At 47.5% G+C, this 25,163-nt stretch overlaps 1 protein-coding gene across 1 annotated transcript in view; it reads left to right on the top strand.

The window, feature by feature from the left end:
* Window positions 1-25,163, top strand: part of DNAJA1 (DnaJ heat shock protein family (Hsp40) member A1) — a 223,808-nt gene that overhangs the window by 177,001 nt on the left and 21,644 nt on the right. The window contains 9 exon segments of the mRNA XM_030194332.1: window positions 43-88; window positions 91-114; window positions 117-176; window positions 179-251; window positions 581-600; window positions 603-696; window positions 1,179-1,249; window positions 1,252-1,293; window positions 21,189-21,289. Coding sequence (XP_030050192.1) covers window positions 43-88; window positions 91-114; window positions 117-176; window positions 179-251; window positions 581-600; window positions 603-696; window positions 1,179-1,249; window positions 1,252-1,293; window positions 21,189-21,289 — 531 coding nt within the window.

Here is a 25,163-nt window from a genome sequence, read left to right as displayed (position 1 = left end):
TATTTATTTATTTTTTTTGCCTTCCAGGTCGAGGTGTGTAAGAAGGGTTCTGTTGAATGCTGTCCCAACTGCAGAGGTACGGGCATGCAATAAGAATTCATCCACGAGGGCCTGGATGGTGCAGCAAATCCAGTCTTTGTGCCCAGAGTGCCAGGGCCAAGGAGAGCGAACAAATCCAAGGACAGGTGCAAAAGCGGCACTGGAAGGAAGATTGTCAGAGAGAAGAAAATTCGGGAAGTCTGTCTGGATAAGGTGAACTTTTTTTTTATTTATATTATTTCTTTATCCTAGATAATCTATTTACGATTTATTACCCTTGCATTGTTGTAGAATAAATGTCTTAAAATGTCAATGACGAAGATTTTGTAGTTATCTGGCTGTGCTTTTCATTAAGGACAATATAACACCTACTTGATGTTTTATAATACAGAAACTACTTTTGGGAGGTTGATTCTCCAAAGCTTTTGCTTTGGCAGACTGGATGGCACCATTTCATCTTCATCTACTGCTACTGTTTAGTGTTGATGACTTTTTTAACTTCTAAATCTTCTGCCATGTTGAACAGTTTATCTTTTGCAATAGGAATGAAAGATGGCCAAAAAATACATTCCATGGAGAAGGTGACCAAGAACCTGGTCTGGAACCAGGGGATATAATCATAGTCTTGGATCAGAAGGAGCATCCTGTGTTTACAAGGTAAATGTCTTTATTACAGATTCTACAAATGAACATGTTGGTTTTTTAGTGTAATTCTGGTCTCAACCTAGATTGCATCTAGTTGGCAGTATAGGGTGCTGTTGTAATTATATTTGCTCATGCTGGTATTTTTATAATTGGCTGTGCTATTTCAGTAGTGCCCAGAAGGCCTGAATGTGTGATATACCCAAGTATTAATTTAAAGACAGAAAAAGGGAAATGGAACTGTGGAGTAGAAGCAACAGCAGGAGGGGATCATTTGGGAAGTAGTATTCTGTTCTACTTCAGGCTGCCTAGAAGAGAAAATGGAACAGATCACTCCTGCTCTGGAGACTGGAACTCAGTTCTATAACTTCTTTTTTTCAATATTGAAGTGTATGGGTTTTAGTATGCTCCGAACTTAATTAAGTTCGGAGCATACTAAAACCCATACACTTCAATATTAAAGTGTCTTTACATTTTAAACGAATTTTCTTTTGTAGGTGTGGTGAAGACTTGATGAGGTGCATGGACATTCAACTAGTTGAAGCATTGTGTGGCTTTCAAAAACCATTGTAACATTGGACAATAGGACTATTCTTATAACATCTCATCCAGGTATGTTGAAGTGTTGCTTACTGGTTGCTGCCTGTATCTTTGTGGCAATTACTTTCCAAAAAAAAAAAAACAGGTGAAGCTTCTTGTGCTGTATATAGTGCAGTTTTGACACTTGTGCATCTACAAGCCTGTGAGGAATTGGACTCCTCACGAAGGCATGTTAGCTGAAACACAGACCATGTTGAGTATCTCCAAGCAAGTGTTTTATAGTAGTTGCTTATTACAAGCATTATTGTGAGGACCTGTTTATGTTGTGTTTTATGTTGTCACAACGTTTTTATTGATGAACCGTCACAATAATAAACACATTTCACTTCTTGAATGTACCAAACTCAATCATAATTAAGCAAACAATTAAGGTGATTTGCTATCTTCTGTCATCAAGCTTTTGTCATTTTAGCCCCCTCCCGCCCTGTTCCCTCTCTTATCTTTAAATCCACTGTTATTGCATTACAACTTGCATAGCTCAAATTCCAACCTCAACGTACCATGTTATAGCAATTCAACAACTTAACTATTCATTGTCCATTACAGTCTTGTTTTATACTTCTTCCCCTCCCCCCCCTTATCCAATACAATTATGAAAGATTTCACATATTTCTAATCTGCAATATATCCAACAAATTTCAAGTAAGTCCGAACCGTTATCATTAAAGACAGTAATGATAAGAACCTTTAAACCTTTATTGTTGTCTCTCCCCTCCCCCCTTCATCATGATACTCAATCATCTTGCAATGAGATCTGACACATTGATTCTACCTCTTGCTTTCTTATCATACTCACTCCATGCATATCGATTATCCCAAAGTATTCAAAACTTGACTCCGCGCTCGTGGTGATATTTTATGTATATACACTCCCCAAATTTTTATAAATCGCTGTCTCCTCTTCGGTGTATAACGGCATCCTGCAGTTCCCATAACATTAGTTCGTGGAGTTTTATTTCTCCAATACCAATATGAGGGGCCCTTATCTGCTATCCAGTGATTGAGAATACATTTTTCTCCTAAAATAGAGTTTGCTAAGGAACATCTTTTCTTCTAAAGTTACTTTGTTCCATGTCATCATGGAGCTCAATATCACCCCCTCAAAGGACCGGTGTACCTGATGTCCTAGAACCCAACTCAAAAACTGGAAGAGAGCCGACCAGAACCCCTGTATCTCTCTACATTGCCAGAACCGTGGCTGAAGGATGCATTTGCTTCAGCACATTTAGGGCACTCACTTGTTTCTATCACCCCTGCGTACCAGGCCTGCTTAGTTGAAAAATATGCCCTGTGTATGGTTCGAAAGTGGCATTCCTGTAGTTCAGCACTATGTACCACCCTTGCCCCTCCCTGAGCGCTGCTAAAATCTTTCCTTCTGTTATTTGACCTCCCGCTCCATCTTTCAGCGACCTTCTTAACATCCCTATTAGGTTTTTTTGCCTCTAGTGCCCTGTGAAACCATGACACCAAATTTGTCCTACTGCATCCCCAGTCAAAAATTCCCGAATATCCTTCCCAAAATCTGGTAATAAACTCTGTGGGGAGCCCGCGTATATAGTGGGAAAGTTGAAAATAGGCTAATTTCGCTAACATCCCCCAGCATAGTGCCTCTCAACTCTGAATAATCCATACTGTTCCATCCTTTTGAACAAAGTTTTCCAAAAGTATCACTCCCTGTTTCCCCAAGTCTCAGATTTTATTTTCTCTCCCCAGTGAAAACTCCGCATTACCCGTGATGGCAGCAATACACTGCTCTCTCGCTTCCAAGTTTTGTCAGCTCTCTCCACAAGTATCTTAGAGGCTGTAAAAGCAAGCTATGTTTAACTTGTTGTGGGAGGTTTCTAAAATTGTGTGTAATAAGTAACTAAGGTGCCAGGGGCTAAAATATTGCTTTCTAACTGTGCGTCTGTATAGGTGTTTGTGTCCCATGACCCAATCTCTAAATGTCTTAAAAGGCATGCTTGGTTGTAGTGTTCGCATGTCAGGAATTCCCAACCCCCGTTCGCCTGGGCCCCACTAAGATGCTCCCATTAGCTTTGATTTCTTCCCGGCCCAACAAAATCGGGTTACCTGTCTCTGATGCACTTGCAGATCTTTTTTCCATATCTGTATGGTAATACTTGCAGCAAGTATATCCATTTCGGAAATATCAACATGCGGTACAAGTGAATTCGGCTTAGAAGTGATAATGGCAGAGAGCTCCACTTAGCCAACTACACCTTCGTGTCTCTCAATAACTGAGGGACACTGAAGCATATATTTGCGCTGGGTCTAGTGTTAATTGTATACCCAAGTATCTAAATGACCCCGTCGCCCACCGTAATGGGTCTGCCTTCCTAAGTCTGGACTCACCAAGGCCTCTGATTTAATCAGGTTTAAGTGGAGTCCGGAATAGTCCCTGTATTCCCTTATGCTTCCATGAGGTACCCTAAAGAACTCTTGGGATTTGTACCAACACCAGCAGGTCATTCGCAAAGGCTGCTATTTTAAATTCCCTATCGTGAATGTGTACTCCCTTATGTCTGTGTTATGACTGATCTCCCGTATCAACGGGTCGAGTGTTAAAACAAAAAGTAATGGTGAGAGAGGGCATCCCTGACGTGTGCCACGGCCAATGGGGAACCAGTCCGAAACAAGGCCATTAACCAAGACTCTCGCTCTGGATCAGTATACAAAGTTCTAATCGCCTGCAGGAAGAATCCAGTTCGCACTATATGCTTTGTGTTTCAAAGAGAAACCCCAGTTCACACCCGATCGAAAGCCTTCTCGGCATCAAAACTATTAACATTGTTGACATTCCGTCTCTCTGTGTTTTCTCCAACGCTAAGAGTATTCTCCTCATATTCTTTGCTATTTTTCTACCCCTTACAAATCCCGCTTGCGGTTCTTCTACCAAAGAGGGGAGGTATCTGGCCAATCTATGGCCAACAGCTTGGCCAGGAATTTGGCTTCTAAATTTAAAGTGAAATTGGCCGTAGGACTCTGGGTGCTGAGCTGGCTTTCCTGGTTTAAGCAATACTGTTATATGGGCCGGGTTCATGTGTAGTGGCAGAGATCCCCGCTGGACTGTTAAGTTAAAGACCTCGGTCAAGACCGGGCTGATTTCATTCTGCAGTAGCTTGTAAAACTCATTCCTCATTCCATCAGGGCCTGGTGCCTTCCCCAAAGGGCTCTGTTTAATTACCCACACAACTTCATCTACAGTAATTTCAGCATTCAACACCCTTAACTCCTCTGCCTCCAATTGGAGTAGCTCCACACTAGCCAGGTAAGCCTCGCTAGGCATGACCAGATCCTCCTGCGGCTTATATAACTGCTCAAAAAACAGATACACTAGCCACTGCCACTGCATCCTCCGGCAAGCGAGTTCCAGAGCTTACTATTCTTTGAGTTAAAAATATTTCCTCCTTTTAAAAAGTGTTTCCATGTGATTTCATTGAGTATCCCCTGGTATTTGTACTTTTTTGAAAGAGTGAAAAATTGATTCACTTCACCTGTTCTACACCACTCAGGATTTTGTAGACCTCAATCATATCCACCCTCAGCAGTCTCTTTTCCAAGCTGAAGAGCCCTAACCTCATATGGGAGGAATTCCATCCCCTTTATCATTTTGATTGCTCTTCTTTGAACCTTTCTAATTCTGCTATATCTTTTTTGAGATACGGTGAACATAATTAAACATTGTGTTCAATTCTGGTCGCCATATCTAAAAAGAAATATGTATGTGTGTGTGTATGTATATATATGTATATATACAGTGCACTCCATTTAAGTGGACGCCGGATAAGCGCGTGCTCTGCTTAACTGCATGAGGTACTTCAGTCCCATTTTGAAGCATTGAAGAGGGAACAGTAACCGAGCTTGGTTAAGCCCATGGGGAGGACACTTGAAGCAGGCACCACTGGCAGTGGGCCAGAGCATGCTGGTTACAGGGGCCCAGGCACCCAGGGACTAGTTCCAGGCTTTTATATGCTTTCTTGGGCACACCTGGAACCAGGCACACAGCCTGCTGGTAAAGCCCTTGGGGAGGACACTTGAAGCAGGTACTGACAGTGGGGCCGGAGCCATGCTGATTACAAGGGTCCAGGCACCAGAGGCTAGTGACAGGCATCCGTCTGTTAAGCCCCCCCCCCCCCCCCCCCCCCCCCCGCTGCGACTCCCTCTGACTTAAGCCAGCTCGGCCCGACAGGGACTCCAGCCATCTGGTCACCTGGCCTGCAAAGGGCCATCTGGTTCTTCCCCCCGGGCCCCGGCTGCGCCCTGCCCGGCTCAAGCTTCCGTGAGAAGGTTCGAGTGAGTGGGCTCCGCAGCCCACTACTCTACCTGCTCCTGCCCGGCTCACGCTTCCGTGAGAAGGGCCGAGTGAGTGGGCGCTGCAGCCCCACTATTAAGCTCCGGCCCACGTTCCCGCATCGCTCCGCTAAGCTCCGCCCCCACACAAATTGCTACGACTCCCTCTGGCTTCAGCCAGCTCAGCCCAACAGGGACTCCGGCCATCTGGTCACCTGGCCTGCAAAGGGCCATCTGGTTCTTCCCCCGGGCCCCGGCTGCGCCCTGCCCGGCTCACGCTTCTGTGAGAAGGTTTGAGTGAGTGGGCTCCGCAGCCCACTACTCTACCTGCTCCTGTCCGGCTCACGCTTCCGTGAGAAGGGCCGAGTGAGTGGGCGCCGCAGCCCCACTATTAAGCTCCGGCCCATGTTCCCGCATCACCCCGCCTCCTAACGTCTATTATGCCCCCCCCCCCCCCCCCCCCCCCCCCCACACACACACACCGCTATGACTCCTGATTTCAGCCCGCTCAGCCTCGCGGTGTTTGGGCTGAGCCCAGCAGCACGGGGAGGCACCAGATGGCCAGAGTCATCGCTCAGGCCATCTGGTTCTTCAGGCCGCAGGCTAGAAGGGAGGGGAAGGAGCCCGGCGACATGAGCCACTCCCTGGCAGAGGGCTCACCCTTCTGCCAGGCCCACCTGCTCCCTCCCTCCATGGAGAGAGAGGGGGACTCATGTGCGGGAAAGAGACAAAAGCTTGGCTCAAGGGATGACTTTCAATAGATCGCAGCGAGGTAGCTGCTCTGCTACGTACGAAACCCTGACCCAGAATCAGGTCATCTATGAATGATTTAGCATCTGGTTCCCCACGAACGTGCGGTGCGCTACGGGAGAGAGGCGGCCCCCTTCTGTCCGCGCTCCGGTCCCGAGGCGTGCAGCTCTCCTCGCCGGCCGGCTATCCCTGGCCGACCGAGCCTCCTCGGCGCTGCGGTATCGTCCCATTTAGGGGGGATTCTGACTTGGAGGCGTTCAGTCATAATCCCACAGACGGTAGCTTTCCCCCCATTGGCTCCTCAGCCAAGCACACGCACCAAATGGTTTACTGTTTGTTTAATGTGCATTGGAGCAATTTCTTTACTTGCTGTGAGCTGCATGAGTTCCTCCCGTGTTTGCGGTTGTTGGGTGTCCTTGAATTCTCAAAAGAACAGGAGAATAGCTCTCTATTGGGAGTTGGACGTTTATATGGCTTTGATATTGTAGTAGCCGTATCCCGGTAGCAATCCCTCTGGGGTGATGGTAGGCTCCCTTCAGCAGTCCAAAACAAAGTCCTTCCAGACAACACAGCTTTTAGTTCAAACCAGTTTATTCCCCCTCCTCCACCAAACTCAGTTCAAAGGGTTTAATGTCCCATTCAGTTCCAAACATAGCAAAAAGAAAAACTCAATTTAAATCCAAGTTCTCTCAGTTCCAACCTCCTGGGTTTCAGTTTTAAAAGTCTCTCCTCTTGGGTGGTTGCAGAATGGCAGTACATCTCCCACAACACAGCTGCTTGACTCCTGTGACCACCCACTGCATTCAATCCTTGCAACTCTGCCCCAGAGTACAATTACAGTCCATGTCAATCGGTTCCTCCAAACCTGGTGTACTGGGCCCTCCTGACTCTCCTTCTTCTAAGCACTCCATTAACTCTGCTTCTCTGCTAGTTTGTTGGTTAGAGCCTTCCCCTTCCTCCCAGGTGGGAGGAATCTTGTACTGATTTCGGACCCAAGGGAATTTAGCTTTGTCATCCCGGCTTCCCCTTCTGGCCCTTGTCGGCCATAGCAGCTGCTCTTTTCAGTCATTATCTCCCTCCCTTCCACGTGGTGTCCCTAACGGGTTTTGGAACCTACCACCCTGATTTCTTCTCTCAGGGTCTTGTGGGGAATGTAGTCTGGCCCCATACCTCCTTCTAACCTGCTTAGACCCTCCAACCTCCTTTCAATATGGATAATACTGAGGTTGGGCTGTCTGCACATGACCTCCACCTGCTGGCATAGGGACATAACCCACCAGTCTCTGGATTGATCTGTCTGGACTAATGGAAAGAAAATTATCAGGTAATTAATTTTTCCATCCCCCCAACCCACCCAAGCATAACTGTAACCATACCCAACACCCACATCATATCATTCCAGTGCACTCTAAGTAATTCCATGTTAATAAACAAATAGTGAATCTTACATCTAGTAAACTATCCACCTTATAATTGAAAGAGAAAAACGCCTAGATTTCGACCCAAATCGGGAGATAGACGTTTATCTCACAAAAACGAATAAATCGGTATAATGGAAAGCCGATTTTGGACGTTTTCAACCACTCCATCGCGGAAGCGTACAAAATTGACGGGGGCGAGTCGGAGGCGTGGCGAAGGTGGAACTGGGGGCGTGGTTATCGGCCGAGGAGAGATGAGCGCCTTTCGCCGATAATGGAAAAAAAGTATGCGTTTGTAGCAAGAATTTAGGGCACTTTTCCTGGACCCTGTTTTTTCACGAATAAGGCCCCAAAAAGTGCCCTAAATGACCAGATAACCCCCTCCCACCACAAAAAAAATGATGTTTCACAACTTTTATTTTCACCCTCAAATGTCATACCCACCTCCCTGGCAGCAGTATGCAGGTCCCTGGAGTAGTTGTTAGGGGGTGCAGTGGACTTCAGGCAGGTGGACCCAGGCCCATCCCCCCCCTACCTGTTACAATTGTGCTGATTAATGCTTAGTCGTCCAACCCCCCCCCCCCCCCCAAACCCACTGTACCCACATGTTAGGTGCCCCCCTTCACCCCTTAGGGCTATAGTAATGGTGTAGACTTGTGGGCAGTGGGTTTTGAGGGGGATTTGGGGGGCTCAACACACAAGGGAAGGGTGCTATGCACCTGGGAGCTCTTTTACCTTTTTTTTTGTTTTTGTAAAAGTGCCCCCTAGGGTGCCCGGTTGGTGTCCTGGCAAGTGAGGGGGACCAGTGCACTACGAATCCTGGCCCCTCACACGAACAAATGCCTTGGATTTATTCGTTTTTGAGCTGGGCGCTTTCATTTTCCATTATCACTGAAAAACAAAAACGCCCAGCTCACAAATTGTTGAATAAAACATGGACATCTATTTTTTTCGAAAATACGGTTCGTTCCGCCCCTTCACGGACCCGTTCTTGGAGATAAACGCCCATGGAGATAGATGTTTTCGTTCAATTATGCCCCTCTATATGCCCCACATTCAGCCTCATCATTCTGCCCCCTCATCTCTTAACTCCTCCCCTTTCCCTCCCCAACCCTTAACTTCCCTTCCCACACGTAAACATCCATTCAAACAAACTGGCGGGAGCCTGGACTCTTATGGCTCTCTGCCCCCAATACCTATCACCACCCCTTAAATCCCCTCCCCATCCTCCCTCCCTATGCAAAGATCCCAACTCTCGCCTTCATTATATCTTACAATGACATGGAGTTTAGAATCAGACTACGTGCTTGTCCCAGCAACGATTGGATATATGGTTCCCAAATGGCCCAAAATATTTTCTTTCGATAAAATGTGCGACAGGCATCTCGGGCTTCAACCACCAACAAACAAACCTTTTTTTTAAAACTCAGATACTCTAATGGCTGTTTACCACATCCTCTGGCAAAGAGTTTGAGTTTAACTATTTGTTGAGTGAAAAAATATTTCCTCCTATTTGTTTTAAAAGTATTTCCATGTAACTTCCTTGAGTGTCCCCTAGGCCTTTGTACTTTAGGAATGAATAAAAAATCAATTTATTTCTACTCGTTCTACACCACTCAGGATTTTGTAGACCTCAATCATATCTCCCCTCATCTCTCTTTTTTTTCAAGCTGAAGCGCCCCAGAACTGAATGCAATACTCAAGATGTGGTCGCACCATGGAGCGATACCAAGGCATTATAGTATTTTTGGTCTTATTCACCATCCCTTTCCTAATAATTACTAGCATTTTGTTTGCTTTTTTGGTCCCCGCTGCACACTAAGCAGAAGATTTCAGTGTATTATCTACAGCGACACCTAGATCTTTTTCTTGAGTGCTGACTCCCAGGGTGGGACCCTAGCATCAGGTAACTGTGATTCTGATTATTCTTTCCAATGTGCATCAATTTCCTAAGGTGTTCCTGCAATATTTCAGTCCACACATATTTTAACAACCTTGAATAGTTTTGTCATCTGCAAATTTAATCACCTCACTCAATAAACAAGAGCTGGACCACTCAGTCCAGGAACTAAAAATAATTAAAACAAAGTAGTACTACACTTACCACCTTAACAAACTAACATTAGATAAACCTGCCTTGCAAAACAGAAAAGCTTTTCAATACTTTCTGAATTGGGAATAATGGGTACAAAGACATTGGGAGTTGGTTCCAGTTCCAGAGGTTAGCTGACTGATATTAAAGAGACAGTAAGATAGATGTTAGATTTTCATCTTAGATTTCCAGTGTATAAGAATTTAAAAAGATTCAGCGTTTTATATCTTGTGGAAAATCCTTGTAACAATGACACTAAATTCAACATATAATCAGGAATTTTCCCAGTAAGAATTTTAAAAGCAGTATTATCTAATTTGAATGCTGTTCTCTCAGCAACTGGTAACTAATGGAGCTTAGAAAAATGACTCAAATTGAGAGAATCCAAAAATCAGTCTAACAGCAGAATTTTGTACCAGCTGTAATCGATGGATCAATGATTTAGAACAAACAGCTAACGTACAAAAATCTAGTCTAGAGGGAATTAAAGATAAAATTCTGAAAGCCACTAGGCTAATATTTTCTGAAAATCCTGAACTTTTTCAACATATAAAAGTATTTAATAATTGACTGTGTGGCACTGCATAGACAGTAGGTGGTCTATCTCCACTCCTAACATTTTTGAATGAAGATCCAAAGAAAACTGATTGGCCATCAAAAGATACCAATTCAACATATCTTAGATCATATGTAGGACCCAGCCATAAGAACTTGGTTGATTTAAGCCTGTGAAATGCAATCCAGTTTTCTATCATACACAAGATCTAATGAGAGATAACATATCAGACCATAGTTGAGAAACAGAATTACAGTGGTGTCATCCACGTGGATCAAGTGTTTTAGCTTGATTGAGATTTAACACCCAGAGACTGCATTAAAGAGATTGGAAAGGGAAGTAGAAAGTGGGGAACCCTGTGGTAACCCAGTAAAGGGGCTCCAACCTTCAGAAAAACCACCATCCTTCTTAATGATATAACAACAAGCTGTCAGCCATTAAACGAAGATAAAACTGAACCTTGGATACCAAAGTAATTCAAAATTTGAGTCTGTTCAAAGTCAACTGAATCAAGTCGAATTGGATAGCAATTGCACATTGGCCTTTGCAGAATGATTCTTTGTTATCAAAGGAGATACAACGGTTTCAGTGCTGTAACTTTTCTAAAACCAGATTGGGAAGAATGCAAAATATTGTCAAATTTGTAAAGAGAAATTATGTAACTGTTCAGTCACATATCCCTTCATGATCTTAACAAACAGGAATAGACGCAATTGGACAATAGTTAATCACATCAGATACACCCAGCTTCAAATCCTCAGGTATGGGTTTAAGGACAATGTCACAACCAACAAGAGGAAATTTCCCATAAATTAATCGAAAATTAAGAGCCATGAATAGTGTTGGAGAAGCTGGCTTAATTTAAATATAGGGGACAGACATCCATACAACAAAAGCATTAAACCGTTTGTGTACACATTCCGTAATTTTATTCTTTATAACAGTTTCCACTATTTTGCCCAGCACTGAAGTCAGGCTTGCCAATCTGTCCTTTCCTGGATCATTCCTGGAACCCTTTGTAAAAATTGGCATTACGTTAACCACCCTCCAATCTTCAGGCACTACAGACGATTTTGACAGGTTACAGATCACTAACAGTAGCAATTTCATGTTTTTGAGTTCTTTCAGTACCCTGGAGTGTATACCATCTGGTCCAAGTTTTTTTTTTTCTTTTTAACTTGTCAGTTTGGTTCAGTATGTATTCCAGGTTCACAGAGATTTTCCAGTTACTCCATATCACCCTTGAAAACCATTTCTGGTACAGGTAGATCTCTTAACATCTTCTATAAGATCCAAACCAAAGAATTCATGCAGTCTCTCTGCTACAGCCTTGTCCTCCCTGGGTGCCTCTTTGCTCCTTCATGATCTAACGGTCTCATGGATTCCCTCACAGGCTCTCCTTCTGATATAACTTTCTTCACGGCAAGTGTTTCTTCATTTTTCCCATAGCCTTCTTTATCAATGGTTTGTATCTAGCTTGACAGTGCTTATGTTTCTGCTTTTCTTCATTCGGATCCTTTTTCCACTCTTTGGAGGATGCTCTTTTGGCTTCAGTAGCTTTTCACTTCACCTTTTAACCGTGCTGGCTGTCATGTGCTGCTCTTTCCACCTCTGTTAAAATGTGGAATACATCTGGTCTGGGCTTTCAAGATGGTATTTTTAAACATCCACGCCTGCTTAAGTACATAAGTACATAAGTACATAAGTAGTGCCATACTGGGAAAGACCAAAGGTCCATCTAGCCCAGCATCCTGTCACCGACAGTGGCCAATCCAGGTCAAGGGCACCTGGCACGCTCCCCAAACGTAAAAACATTCCAGACAAGTTGTACCTAAAAATGAGGAATTTTTCCAGTCCATTTAATAGCGGTCTATGGACTTGTCCTTTAGGAATCTATCTAACCCCTTTTTAAACTCCGTCAAGCTAACCGCCCGTACCACGTTCTCCGGCAATGAATTCCAGAGTCTAATTACACGTTGGGTGAAGAAAAATTTTCTCCGATTCGTTTTAAATTTACCACACTGTAGCTTCAACTCATGCCCTCTAGTCCTAGTATTTTTGGATAGCGTGAACAGTCGCTTCACATCCACCCGATCCATTCCACTCATAACCTTTGTGGCCGACCTTTTTAGCTCCTAATGTAACCACATGAGTGGTCACTCAACACATGTAGCTTGGAAGATCTTCTGAGAGTGGGGCACCACACCTTGGTGGATCTCACTCCTTTAATCAGTCCCTCATTCCTTTGCAGCACCAACAGATCAATCCAGAACTTGTGGTTTGTGCCTGTCTACCAGCAGGTGGAGATAGAATTGAGCCATGCCATAAGAGAAAGTGTCTCAATTCAGATGTGCATCTATGCAGTTTCTGGATTGACTGTCGTGGTCCAGTGTCCCTGGTTCCAGTGGAGTTTGATATAGGCATTTTATGGTAGCCTTAAGGGGACACCTGGTGGTGCTGCCCCCAGCCTCCCTGTTTCTTTGGGTCTCCTTGTTAAGAAAGAGCAGTTTGTCTGCCTAGGGTCTAAGCAGCTATTTCATTTGGAGGGGGGGGGGGGGGGGGGGGGGAGTCATCCTGGAGCCGGTGCTTTGGCTGCACTTGCATATTATTAATAGCTGATCTACCTTACACAAGATTTCATCAGAACAGTTTTTGTGTGCATCCTAAATTCCGTCTTAAGACTGGGTTGTTAACAAAGCACGCATGCATGTGCAGTGCAGCCTTTCAAAGGCTTCTGGAACTGTTCCTGGGAAGTTCTCTTTGCTGTGCTCCGTTAGATGTTACCCATATGTGAGAATGTGACCACCTGTCCTCTCAAATACTTCCTACAGGTGAGTGACTTTGCTTTTAGGGCCCAGGATAACAGGGTTCTGGATAGAGCTCTGGTGAACAGCTACTTGCCTAGAGCTTTTATACTGTAATACCTGGATTGTGGGGGGATGGGATGTTGAATAACTTATGTGGCAAAATACCAAGCAGCTGTGAAGGAAGGCTTATGTCACCAAATCCCAGCACAGAGGAGCAAGAAGAAAGTGGTCATAGTTCAAGAGACCTTTTGAATGTAATGTCTTATCAAAAACTTGATGGAACACTTCATTTCTATAGGGCATGATATTTGGATTTATGCTCCAAAATTTGTTAGGGTCTTAAATTGGTCTCTTTGAAAATGTAGTAAGGCTGAGTTTCTAAAATTGAAATTTCACTAACCTTAGAAACATAAAGGTGGATAGCAACAGAGGCTGAGGGGAAAATAACACTGATGTGAGGCACTAGGCTCAGAAATCCTATACTGGCTTGTATGTTTTTTTTTCTATTATCGGTGTCTCTGTTATCAAATAATTAAGTGGTCTTATATTTGGGAAACTCCAAATACACATGCAGGCTCATTTTCAAAGCACTTAGCCTCCCAAAGTTCCATAGAAACCTATGGAACTTAGCCTCCCAAAGTGCTTTGAAAATATGCCTCATGATGTTATAATATATTAGATACTTCTTAAATGTTCATTACAATATTTTCTCAGAGGACAAGCAGGCTACTTGTTCTCACATGTGGGTCAGCGGCCCAGGAAATATCAGATTTTTTTCAGAGCAAAAATTTAAAAAAAAGTTTTGCCAGAGCTTTCTGCGCGCAAATCGCACACACGGCGCATGCATGGACAACTTCCTGCCGGTTGCGTGAACATTCCTGCTCAGTTTTTTCTTATCCGCGGCAGGCAGCGTACTTCGGGTTGTCTCTTCGTTCTTTGGCCCAGGAAGAGTCTTTCAATTTGCGTCATTTCTTTAAAGAAACAAATCAAAACTTCTACCCTCCCGTATTTTTTTCTTAGACCTCTTTTGTAAGTTTCCTTGTTCGAAGCGGCCGTGTTTTAGGCCGCTCGGTCGGGTCTTACCCGTTTTTCTTTTGTGCCTTTCTTCTTTTCAAAGGCGCAATCGCGTCTTTTTCGCCAAAGCCGTTTTTCCTTCCATGTCATCGAAGACACCCAGCGGTTTCAAACGTTGTACTCGGTGCAACCAGACCATCTCAAGTACCGATACCCAAACTTGGTGTATCCAGTTTCTCAGGCCCAACCATAGCCCAGCCGCTTGCAGTCTGTGTCTTCGCATGAAGAAACGGACCCAAGCGCTCGAGAGGCCAAACAAGAGAAGCTTTTTGCGACTCAGTCCGTTTCTTCGACATCGGTACCGAGGTCGGCAGTGTCGACATCGAGGGACACATCAACGTCAGGAGTGAAGGTAATGGCTGCGGAACGACCATCTCGTGCTGGGAGCAGTGAGGCATCGAGTGGGTCTCCACCTGTCTCGAGGCTTCCTACTATGCAGGGCCCCTGGGACCGACCTTGGTCGTATCCGGCCCCAAGGAGACATGAGGATTCCATGTCTTCCTCATCGGTACCGATGACGGGTGTCGAGCAAAGGCGAAAAAGCACAGTCATCGTTCTCCTTCGACACATGGTGCCAGGAGCTCCGGGGCGTCGAGGGATTCGGCACCCGAGAAGCGTCGGCGTCAAGAGGATCACTCTCCCTCTATTCAGGAGGTGCCGATGCGTCAGTCTAGCAGCCTGATACCTGCTCCCAAGCCTCGACAGATTCTGCCACTGACTCCTTTACCGACCCCGCAACCTTGTCCAACGGCAGCTCTCAACATGCGCATCAGGGCCCTGCTTCTAGAGCTTCAGGAAGGGTTGCTGTGCCAGTCTGCTTCAGTGTCGGGGGTGCTTGCGCTTCCATACTGTCTGCTGCAGTGGCATCTGGCCCTTCGCCTGTGGTGAGGTCCCCAACCTCGGTGCCGCCTGCCACCCAGGTCGACTTCCATTCTATGTCAGTTAAGGAAGCTTCACCGGAGTCCAGGTGGGTGCCGATTTCTTGGCACTGCCATAGAGGACGTCGTTCCTCAGTGTCAAGGCAGGCTCAGTTTTGGACTGCTCTGAGGGATGTCTTGTCCGATACTGAAGATGACTGTTCGTGGGAGAATGAGGAGGATCCCAGGTACTTTTCTTCTGACGAGTCCTATGGGATTCCTTCTGAACCTTCTCCTCCACTAGAAAGGAGACTTTTTTTTCTCCGGAGAGTCTATCCTTCAACTCCTTTGTCTGGGAAATGGTTGCGGCTATTCCCTTCCTTATGGAGGTTGAGGGTGAGCCTAGGGCTGAGATGCTCAAGGTCCTGGATTATCCTTCTCCGCCTAGAGAGGCTGCAATGGCCCCTTTGCATAATGTACTCAAGGAAGTTCTTATGCGAAACTGGTCATTCCCTCTGTCTAATCCCATGATCCCGAAAAAGATGGAGACACAATATCGGATCCATGGGGAGCCTGGATTGATGAGGTCTCAGCTACCTCACAATTTCATGGTGGTGGACTCTGCTCTCAAGAGAGCCAAGAGTACTAGGGACTATGCCTCAGCACCCCCAGGCAGAGACTCTAGAACCTTGGACTCTTTTGGGAGAAAGGCGTATCAGGCCGCTATGCTCGCTGCCAAAATCCAGACATACCAGCTCTTCACGAGCATCCACTTGCGGAGCTCGGTGAGGCAACTGTCTAGCTTGGTTGATGCACTCCCTCCAGAGCAGGCCGAGCCTTTTCACCAGGTGGTCAGGCAGCAGAAGAAGTGTCAAATTGCTGGCCAGGGGTACGTTCGACACTTTTGATGTAGCATCCAGACTCTCATGGCTGCGTGTCTCTGACCTGGATCATTCAGTCCAGCAGCGGATGGTGGATGTTCCTTGGGGGGGGGGGGGAGGGGATAACCTTTTTGGTGAGAAAATAGGATCTGGTTGACAGCTCAAGAAGCACAATGATGCTATTTTCTCTCCTGCCAGGCGTCTTCTGCTACTGCCTCCTCATCTAGGAGGTTTTTTGGAGGGAAGAGTGCTTCCTATTGCTATACTAGGCATAGTTACACTCCTGCTTCTCGGCAGCCTGCCCAGGCTCAGTCCCAGTGCGCTTGTTCTTGTCAACAGTGTGCGCATGAGTCCACTGCGGCTCCCTAGCAAAAGCACGGGACAGGCTTTTGGCTGGCTGCAGTTCAGCATAGCATCAGTAAACGTGTCCGTACTGGACAACTTGCCGGTTGGGGGGAGGTTAATGTTTTTTTCACCAAAGGTGGCCTCTTATAACCTCCGACCGGTGGGTTTTTCAAATTGCCTGGTTTGGGTACACCCTCAGTCTGGAATCCAAGCCTCCAAATTGTCCACCAGGAACTCAGTCCTACAGCTCCCAGCAAAAGCAGGTACTTGCAGAGGAACTCTCCGCCCTTCTACAGGCCCAAGCGGTCGAACCCGTACCACCAGGGGAAGAAGGGCTGGGTTTCTATTCCAGGTATTTCCTTGTGCAAAAGAAAACAGGGGGGATGCATCCCATCCTAGACCTAAGGGCCCTGAACAAATTTGTCAGAGAAAAGTTCAGGATGGTTTCCCTGGGTACCCTGGGTGCTCTCTGGACTTGAAGGATGCTTATACACACATCTCGATACTTCCAGCGCACAGGAAGTATCTTCAGTTTTGGTTGGGAATACAGCACTTACAGTACTGTGTGCTGCCTTTTGGCCTGGCGTCTGCACCCAGAGTATTTACTAAATGCCTAGCTGTAGTCTCAGTGTTGCTACGCAGACTGGGAGTGCATGTGTTTCCTTAGCTCGACGATTGGCTGGTGAAGAGCATCTCGAAGGAGGGTGCTCTGGAGTCCATGTGAATGACTATTCGGGTGCTAGGGTTACTGGGGTTCGTCATAAATTATCCCAGGTCCCATCTCACCCCAGTCCAAAAATTGGTGTTCATTGGAGCCCTGTTGAACACTCAGACAGCTCGAGCTTCCCGAGACAAGGGCAGACAACCTTCTGTCCCTGGTGTCCATGGTTCGAGCTTCTCAGCAGGTCACAGCTTGGCAGATGTTGAGACTTCTGGGGCACATGGCCTCCACAGTTCATGTCACACCCATGGCACATCTCCATATGAGATCAGCTCAATGGACCCTAGCTTCCCAGTGGTTTCAAGCTGCGGGGGATCTACAGGATGTAATCCAACTGTCCACCGACTTTCGGAATTCTCTTCAGTGGTGGACGATTCAATCCAATTTGACCGTGGGATGACCATGTCAAATTCCTCAGCCGCGAAAAGTGCTGACGACGGATGCATCTCTCCTGGGGTGGGGAGCTCATGTAGATGGGCTCCACACTCGGAGCCTGGTCTTTTCAGGGAAAAGGTCTACAGATCAACTTCCTGGAATTAAGAGCGATCTGGAACGTTCTAAAGGCTTTCAAAGATCGTCTGTCCAACCAAGTAATCTTAATTCAGACAGACAGGTTGCCATGTTTTACACCAACAAGCAGGGTGGCACTGGATCTCGTTGTCGCGGCATGTTTCTCCAAGCCACTTATCTGGCAGGTGTAAACAACAGTCTGGCCGACAGGTTGAGCAGGATAATGCAACCTCACGAGTGGTCACTGAACATGGGTGTGGTCCGCAAGATCTTCCGAGCGTGGGGCACCCCCTCAGTGGATCTTTTTGCCACTCAGATCAATCACAAGGTCCCTCAGTTCTGTTCCAGACTTCAGACCCACGACAGGCTAGCGTCAGGTGCCTTTCTCCTATATTGGGGGACAGGCCTTCCATATGCGTATCCTCCCATGTCTCTAGTAGGGAAGACTTTGCTGAAACTCAAGCAAGACTGCGGAACCATGATCCTGATTGCACCCTTCTGGCCGCGTCAAATTTGGTTCCCTCTTTGGAGTTGTCCTCCAAAGAACCGTGGAGATTGGACTGTTTTCCAACCCTCATCACTCAGAACGAGGGGTCGCTTCTACATCCCAACCTCCAGTCTCTGGCTCTCATGGCCTGGATGTTGAGAGCTTAGAATTCGCCTCCTTGGATCTTTCAGAGAGTGTCTCCCGAGTCTTGCTTGCTTCCAGGAAAGACTCCACGAAGCAGTGTTACTCTTTCAAATGGAGGAGGTTTGCTGTCTGGTGTGACAGCAAGGCCCTAGATCCTCTCTTGTCCTACGCAGACCCTGCTTGAATACCTTCTACACTTGTCAGAGTCTGGTCTCAAGACTAACTCCGTAAGGGTTTACCTTAGTGCGATTAGTGCTTATCACCGCCGTGTAGAGGGTAAGCCTATCTCTGGACAGCCTTTAGTTGTTCGCTACATGAGAGGTTTGCTTTTGTCAAAGCCCCCTGTCAAACCTCCACCAGTGTCATGGGATCTCAACGTTCTCACCCAGCTGATGAAACCTCCTTGTGAGCCACTGAATTCCTGCCATCTGAAGTACTTGACCTGGAAGGTCATTTTCTTGGTGGCTGTTACTTCAGCTCTTATAGTCAGTGAGCTTCAGGCCTTGGTAGTGCATGCACATTATATCAAGTTTTATCACAACAGAGTAGTCCGCACGCACTCTAAGTTCCTGCTAAAGGTGGTGTCGGAGTTCCATCTTAACCAGTCAGTTGTCTTGCCAACATTCTTTTCCTGTCCTCATACCCGGCGAAAGCAGTTTGCACACTTTGGACTGCAAGAGAGCATTGGCCTTTTACATAGTCTGCCCAGTTTGTTTCTTTTGATCCCAACAGGAGGGGAGTCGCCATCGGAAAAAGCACAATCTCCAATTAGCTAGCAGATTGCATTTCCTTCACTTATGCCTAAGCTGTACTGACTCTGGAGGGCCATGTCACGGCTCACAATGTTAGTCAGTGGCTCACTTAGTCAGCCTCCATTGAGGAAATTTGCAAGGCTGCAACGTGATCTTCCGTCCACACATTCACATCTCACTACTGCCTTCAGCAGGATACCCGACACGACAGTCGGTTTGGGCAGTTGGTGCTGCAGAATCTGTTTGGGGTTTAGAATCCAACTCCACCCCCCTAGACACATTTGTCTTCTGTTCCAGGTTTTGGGGCAATCTGTTATGTCCTCGCCGTTGCAAGGCCCAATTGACCAATGTTCATTGTTTTGTGTGAGCCTGGTTGCTTGGGATACCCCACATGTGAGAACAAGCAGCCTGCTTGTCCTCAGAGAAAGCGAAGATACGTACCTGTAGCAGGTATTCTCCGAGGACAGCAGGCTGATCCCACAAACCTGCCCACCTCCCCTTTGGAGTTGTTTGGTTATTTGCTTTTTGATTAAACTGAGCGGGAAGTCGTCTGCGCATGCGCTGTGTGTGCGGTTCGCACACCAGAAGGCTCTGGCAAAACTTTATTTTTGCTCTGAAAAAATTTGCCGTTTCCTGGGCCGCCGTGGATGCCGACCCACATTTGAGAACAATGAGCCTGCTGTCCTCGGAGAATACCTGCTACAGGTACGTATCTTCGCTTTCTATGCACAATAGAGGAGTCAAATAATGGTGAGATAAGGAATGTCCTCAGACTATCGCAACATCCAGTGACACTTCAAAGTGAATGCAATTCTTTAATCTTTCATAGTCATTCCCAAAGGCTGTATGTACGCTTCAAAACCATATATATTACAATCACAAGAAAAAAAAGTTTTTAAATTCTTGTGTAAGCAATCCACCTTTTAGCACGTTGTGCAAAATTGAAAAAAATTCTAAAAATAGTGTACTTAAGTGCTGCTTTCAAAATACCTTCAGAGAAGAAGCTCTGAATGTAAACAGCTCTCTCAGTGCCCCTTAAATTCAGTCATGCGCCTGACCACAGTTTTCATCTCTCCAGACTACTTCAAGGACTCTGGTGGCATATCTCAGCTCGAGTCAGTTTCGAAAATTTCAGAGCTACTGTAAGTTGTTGATGATCAAAGCTCAGTGTGTAGAGATGGCAAATGACATGAACAGCACTTTAAGATAAGTACATGACTTTTAACAAAAAATTATTGTGATTCTAATATGTCAGGTTTTGAAGTATACATACAGGCTTTGGTAATGATCCAATGAAAGATTAAAGAATTACTTTCACTCTTAAGGGTTGTAGGACGTTGAGTGAGTGATATAGTCTGAGGGCATTCCTTATCACACCATTATTTGTATTGTGTATTGAGAAAGTTGTAATGAACATTTAGTAAATGTTTAATATATCATCAGAATTGTTCAGATCATGCGGAGCGTAAGGCTTAAGTAGCAGGCCTAAATTTGTAATTTTAGAAGCTTCAAAGTTGACAAATTTCAGCTTGCTCATAAATTTGGAAGTAGAGCACAAATTAGCTCAATTGTTTTCAATATTAAGCTCTTAAAAGCTGATGCACTAAAGTTCTGGAGACAACCATTTGCGATTCCTAAAGAAAATCATATGCAAATGAGCTGCTGAGCAGCTCGGTAGGGGAAAGTGCTAAGCGTGGCTGCTGTTTGCATGCCCAGACCAGCCACACAGTCTTCACTTCTACATGGTTTTCATGCACACCAGCTTTACATACCAGAAATGTGTGTGTCACATGGTAGAAAAACGGATAGCTTATCTGTTTCTGATGTGTGAGAGGTGTATAACAGATCTGTGCTGCAGAACACTCCACCTCCTCCAGCAATGACATTGGCAACGGGGATATGGCAACCAGATTGCTCTGCTGGCTGTGGAGGGTGCTGGAAACTGTTTGCACCCCTTCCCTCTGTCTTGGGTGTAGCAGTTGTGACCAGGGAGCACTGAAGTTATTGGCATTGGGGAAATGGCAGCCAGATTGCTCTTCTAGCTATTTGCTGCACCCCTTCTCTCTGTCCTGGGTTCAGCAGTGACCAGGGAGTGCTGTTCTTGGTTAGCCCTAACATGCCAGCCCAGAAACCCTAACCTGGTTTTATTAATCATGATGAAATTCAGCACTTTTGATCTTTGATTTTCAAACTTTAATACGCTTTTTTTTTCTACTTCTATAGGGCATATTGTAAAACATGGTGATTATAAATGTGTCCTGAATGAGGGTATGCCTGTATATCGCAGACCGTATGAGAAGGGACGTCTGATCATTGAGTTTAAGGTAATCTACCTAAATAGAAACCAACTGCAAATTTTCCCTCTTATTTCAGTATTACACTTTATGCCATATAGATGGCTTCTGTGATAAACACTTCAAATATAACAGGTTCTAGATATGCAAATTAGTTCTCTCTCTTGCTCCTTTCAAATATGTACAGCATTATTTTGAAGCATTTGTATTTTTTCTAACATATAGCCTCAGCGGTGCCAGTGGCGATCCTAGCCTGCATGACACCCGGGGCGGATCGCCGATGCGCCCCCCCCCCGGCGAAACGACCCCCCCCCCCCCCGGTGCACGCCGCTGGGGGGGGGAGGGGTGCCGCGGCGCGCGCCTGTCAGCTGAGTTCGCTAACTTCGCTGCAGTTCCCTTTACCCCCAGCCGGAACAGGAAGTAACCTGTTCCGGGGCAGAGGGAGCTGCAGCGAAGTTAGCGAACTCAGCTGACAGGCACGTGCAGCGTGCACCTGGGGCGGACCCCTCCCCCCCCTCCTTGGTACACCACTGAGCGGTGCTCATCGCCAATACTTTACAATGGCAATGGAGTTAGCACCCACCTTCTCAACGGCTTCTCTTAAAGCTATATTCTTTATTTTTCCTTTTAGTACATTTTCTTAAACTTAATTATCTTTAGTACTTATCTTTTACGATAGTCAGACTGGGGGTTTAAGCTTTTCTGACGTGCATGTTTCGCCTACTCACTATGCTGTATCAAGGACTTCCCCTGGAATATCAAAAGAAAAACTGTCACATTTTTCTCTTCACACATAATGATATATGCTGTTTTTCAAAACTTAATATGCTTTATATTTATCCTCAGCCGTCTTCAGCGCCAGCCTTGCTATAATTTTTGGGATCAATCCTCGCAAAGATGGCGACGGTGTCCTAATGTTTTCTTTTGAGTATTATCTAACGTGATGTCTCTTTACCTCCCCTTGGTTCTCATTGGATGGGAGAAGATCTCATTTACATTAGTGACGCCCATTCTAGTTTGGCGTTCAGACCAGCTGATGTCACTGTTGTAAGTGTATGGTATGTACCATTGTTCCCTAAAGTTTAACAACCAATTTATTGAACCCCCCTTCATTACCTTGATGTAACATAGTAAATGACGGCAGAAAAGACCTGCACGGTCCATCCAGTCTGCCCAACAAGATAAACTCATATGTGCTACTTTTTTGTGTATATCTTACCTTGATTTGTACCTGTCCTTTTCTCCGAGGACAAGCAGGCTGCTTGTTCTCACGACTGGGTGACGTCCGCGGCAGCCCCCACCAACCGGAAAAGGCTTCGCGGGACGGTCGGCACGCAGGGCACGCCCACCGCACATGCGCGGCCGTCTTCCCGCCCGTGCGCGACCGCTCCCGCCAGTTCCTTTTTTTTCCACGTCTGGAGAGAGTCGTGCTTTGCCGCTCTCTCTGCTTTCAGCCGCCGGAAAGTCGATCGCGTTTACGCGGATCGTTAATTTTTCTATTTAGTTTGGTTACCGCCGGGTTCCTTTTTTCTTTTTAAAAAAAAAAAAAAAAACCTGTGCGTGTGGAGCATGCGCTCCCTTTTTCCCTCGCTTCCAGCGGGGACGCCACATTGCGGCCTAGTGGCCGCACGGTCGTTCCTTTTTCGAGGTGTGATTTTCGCCACCATTGACGACTTTGACTTCGCCGACGCGATTTTTCCGTCGATGTCCTCGAAGGTCCCGAGTGGATTTAAAAAGTGTGGTCGCTGCGGCCGGCCGATCTCGCAGACCGACACCCACGCTTGGTGCCTCCAGTGCCTCGGGCCGGAGCACAATATCAAGTCGTGTTCCCTGTGTCTCGGTCTCCGGAAACGGACTCAGGTTGCGAGGCAAGTTCTGCGGGACCGTCTTTTTGGAACTTGCGCCGGCCCCTCGACGTCGACCTCGACGGCATCGGTATCGACGCCCGGTCCTTCGGTACCGGTATCGATGCCCGAGACATCGGCACCGATGGCATCGACCCCAGGAGAACAGGTCCCGTCGGCCCGCCGGTCCGCCAGCGAGGGTGGAGGTGAGCGGCCGCGTGGGCAGTCGGCCCCGGTCACTCCCTCAGCCCGTGGTCCACGGGACCGAACCCTGTCTGACCCGGCTCCTCGAGACCGAGGGGGATCGTCCTCCTCCTCCTCCATACCTCCTGGCGCCGGTGACGCGCATCGAAAGAAGGACAAGAAGCGTCGTCACCGGTCGCCCTCGGTACACCCGGACATCGGAGAGGAGGCGACGCCGAAGCGTCATCGCCGAGAGGAGAGGTCCCCGTCGGTTGTGGAGGTACCGACGCGTCAGGGTTCCGGCACCTCGGTGCCGTCTCCTGGCCCCCATCAGCTTCTGGCACCGACACCCCTACCGGCCCCATCGCCTTTCCCGGCAGCGGGCCTGGACGAGTGCCTCAGAGCCATCCTTCCGGGGATCCTGGAAGGGCTGATGCACCAGGCTGTGCCGGCGCCGGGGGTGCTTGCGCCCTCGGCGCCGATGTCTGTGGCGCCGGCGAGCTCTAGCCCGGCGCCGGGGCCGTCGACACCGCCGCCGCTTGCGGCGCCGGTCTCGACCGCCACGCAGGTGGAGTCCCCGTCGACGTCGATGGAAGGAGCTCCGTCCCGCCGACGCGGGAGTCCACCGCTCGACGACACCGAGACCTCGGTGCCTCGACGTCGAGCCGGGCCCGGTTCAGGACTCAGCTACATGAGCTTATGTCCGATACCGAGGATGAGGCCTCGTGGGGGGAAGAGGAGGACCCTAGATATTTCTCCTCAGAGGAGTCTACGGGCCTTCCCTCGGACCCCACGCCTTCACCGGAGAGGAAGCTCTCACCTCCTGAGAGTCTCTCCTTTGCCTCCTTTGTGCGGGATATGTCTATTAGCATTCCCTTTCCCGTGGTCTCTGTGGAAGAGCCGAGGGCCGAGATGCTCGAGGTCCTCGACTATCCATCACCACCTAGAGAGTCCTCCACGGTGCCGCTGCACAATGTCCTCAAGGAGACACTGCTTCGGAACTGGGTGCGACCGTTAACTAACCCCACCATTCCCAAGAAAGCAGAGTCCCAGTACAGGATCCACTCTGACCCAGAGTTAATGCGGCCCCAACTGCCCCATGACTCGGCGGTCGTGGATTCTGCTCTCAAGAGGGCACGGAGTTCGAGGGATACCGCCTCGGCGCCCCCGGGGCGGGAGTCTCGCACTCTGGACTCGTTTGGAAGGAAGGCCTACCAATCCTCCATGTTCGTGACCCGCATCCAGTCATACCTGCTCTATATGAGCATCCACATGCGGACTAATGTGCAACAACTGGCGGACCTGGTCGATAAGCTCCCGCCGGAGCAGTCCAGGCCTTATCAGGAGGTGGTCAGGCAGCTGAAGGCGTGCAGAAAGTTCCTGTCCAGGGGTATCTATGACACCTGTGACGTGGCATCTCGTGCTGCGGCCCAAGGTATAGTGATGCGCAGGCTCTCATGGCTGTGTGCCTCTGACCTGGACAACCGCACCCAGCAGAGACTGGCCGACGTCCCTTGCCGGGGGGATAACATTTTTGGTGAGAAGGTCGAGCAGCTGGTGGACCAACTGCATCAGCGGGAAACCGCCCTCAACAAGCTCTCCCACCGGGCGCCTTCAGCATCCACCTCAGCAGGTGGATGTTTTTCCCGGGCCCGGCAGGCTGCGCCCTATTCTTTTGCAAAGCGTAGGTACAACCAGCCGGTCCGAAGGCCTCGCCAGGCACAGGGACAGCCCCAGCGCGCTCGTTCTCGTCAACAGCGTGCGCCTAAGCAGCCCCCTGCGCCTCCACAGCAAAAGCCGGGGACGGGCTTTTGACTGGATCCTCGGGAACATAGCCGCCCTCAAAGTGTCCGTACCGGACGATCTGCCGGTCGGGG

This window comes from Microcaecilia unicolor, chromosome 2 (assembly GCF_901765095.1).
Source record: "Microcaecilia unicolor chromosome 2, aMicUni1.1, whole genome shotgun sequence".
Taxonomy (NCBI): domain Eukaryota; kingdom Metazoa; phylum Chordata; class Amphibia; order Gymnophiona; family Siphonopidae; genus Microcaecilia; species Microcaecilia unicolor.
The sequence above is the reverse complement of the archived record's forward strand: the minus strand, read 5'-3'. Positions and strand labels throughout refer to the sequence as shown.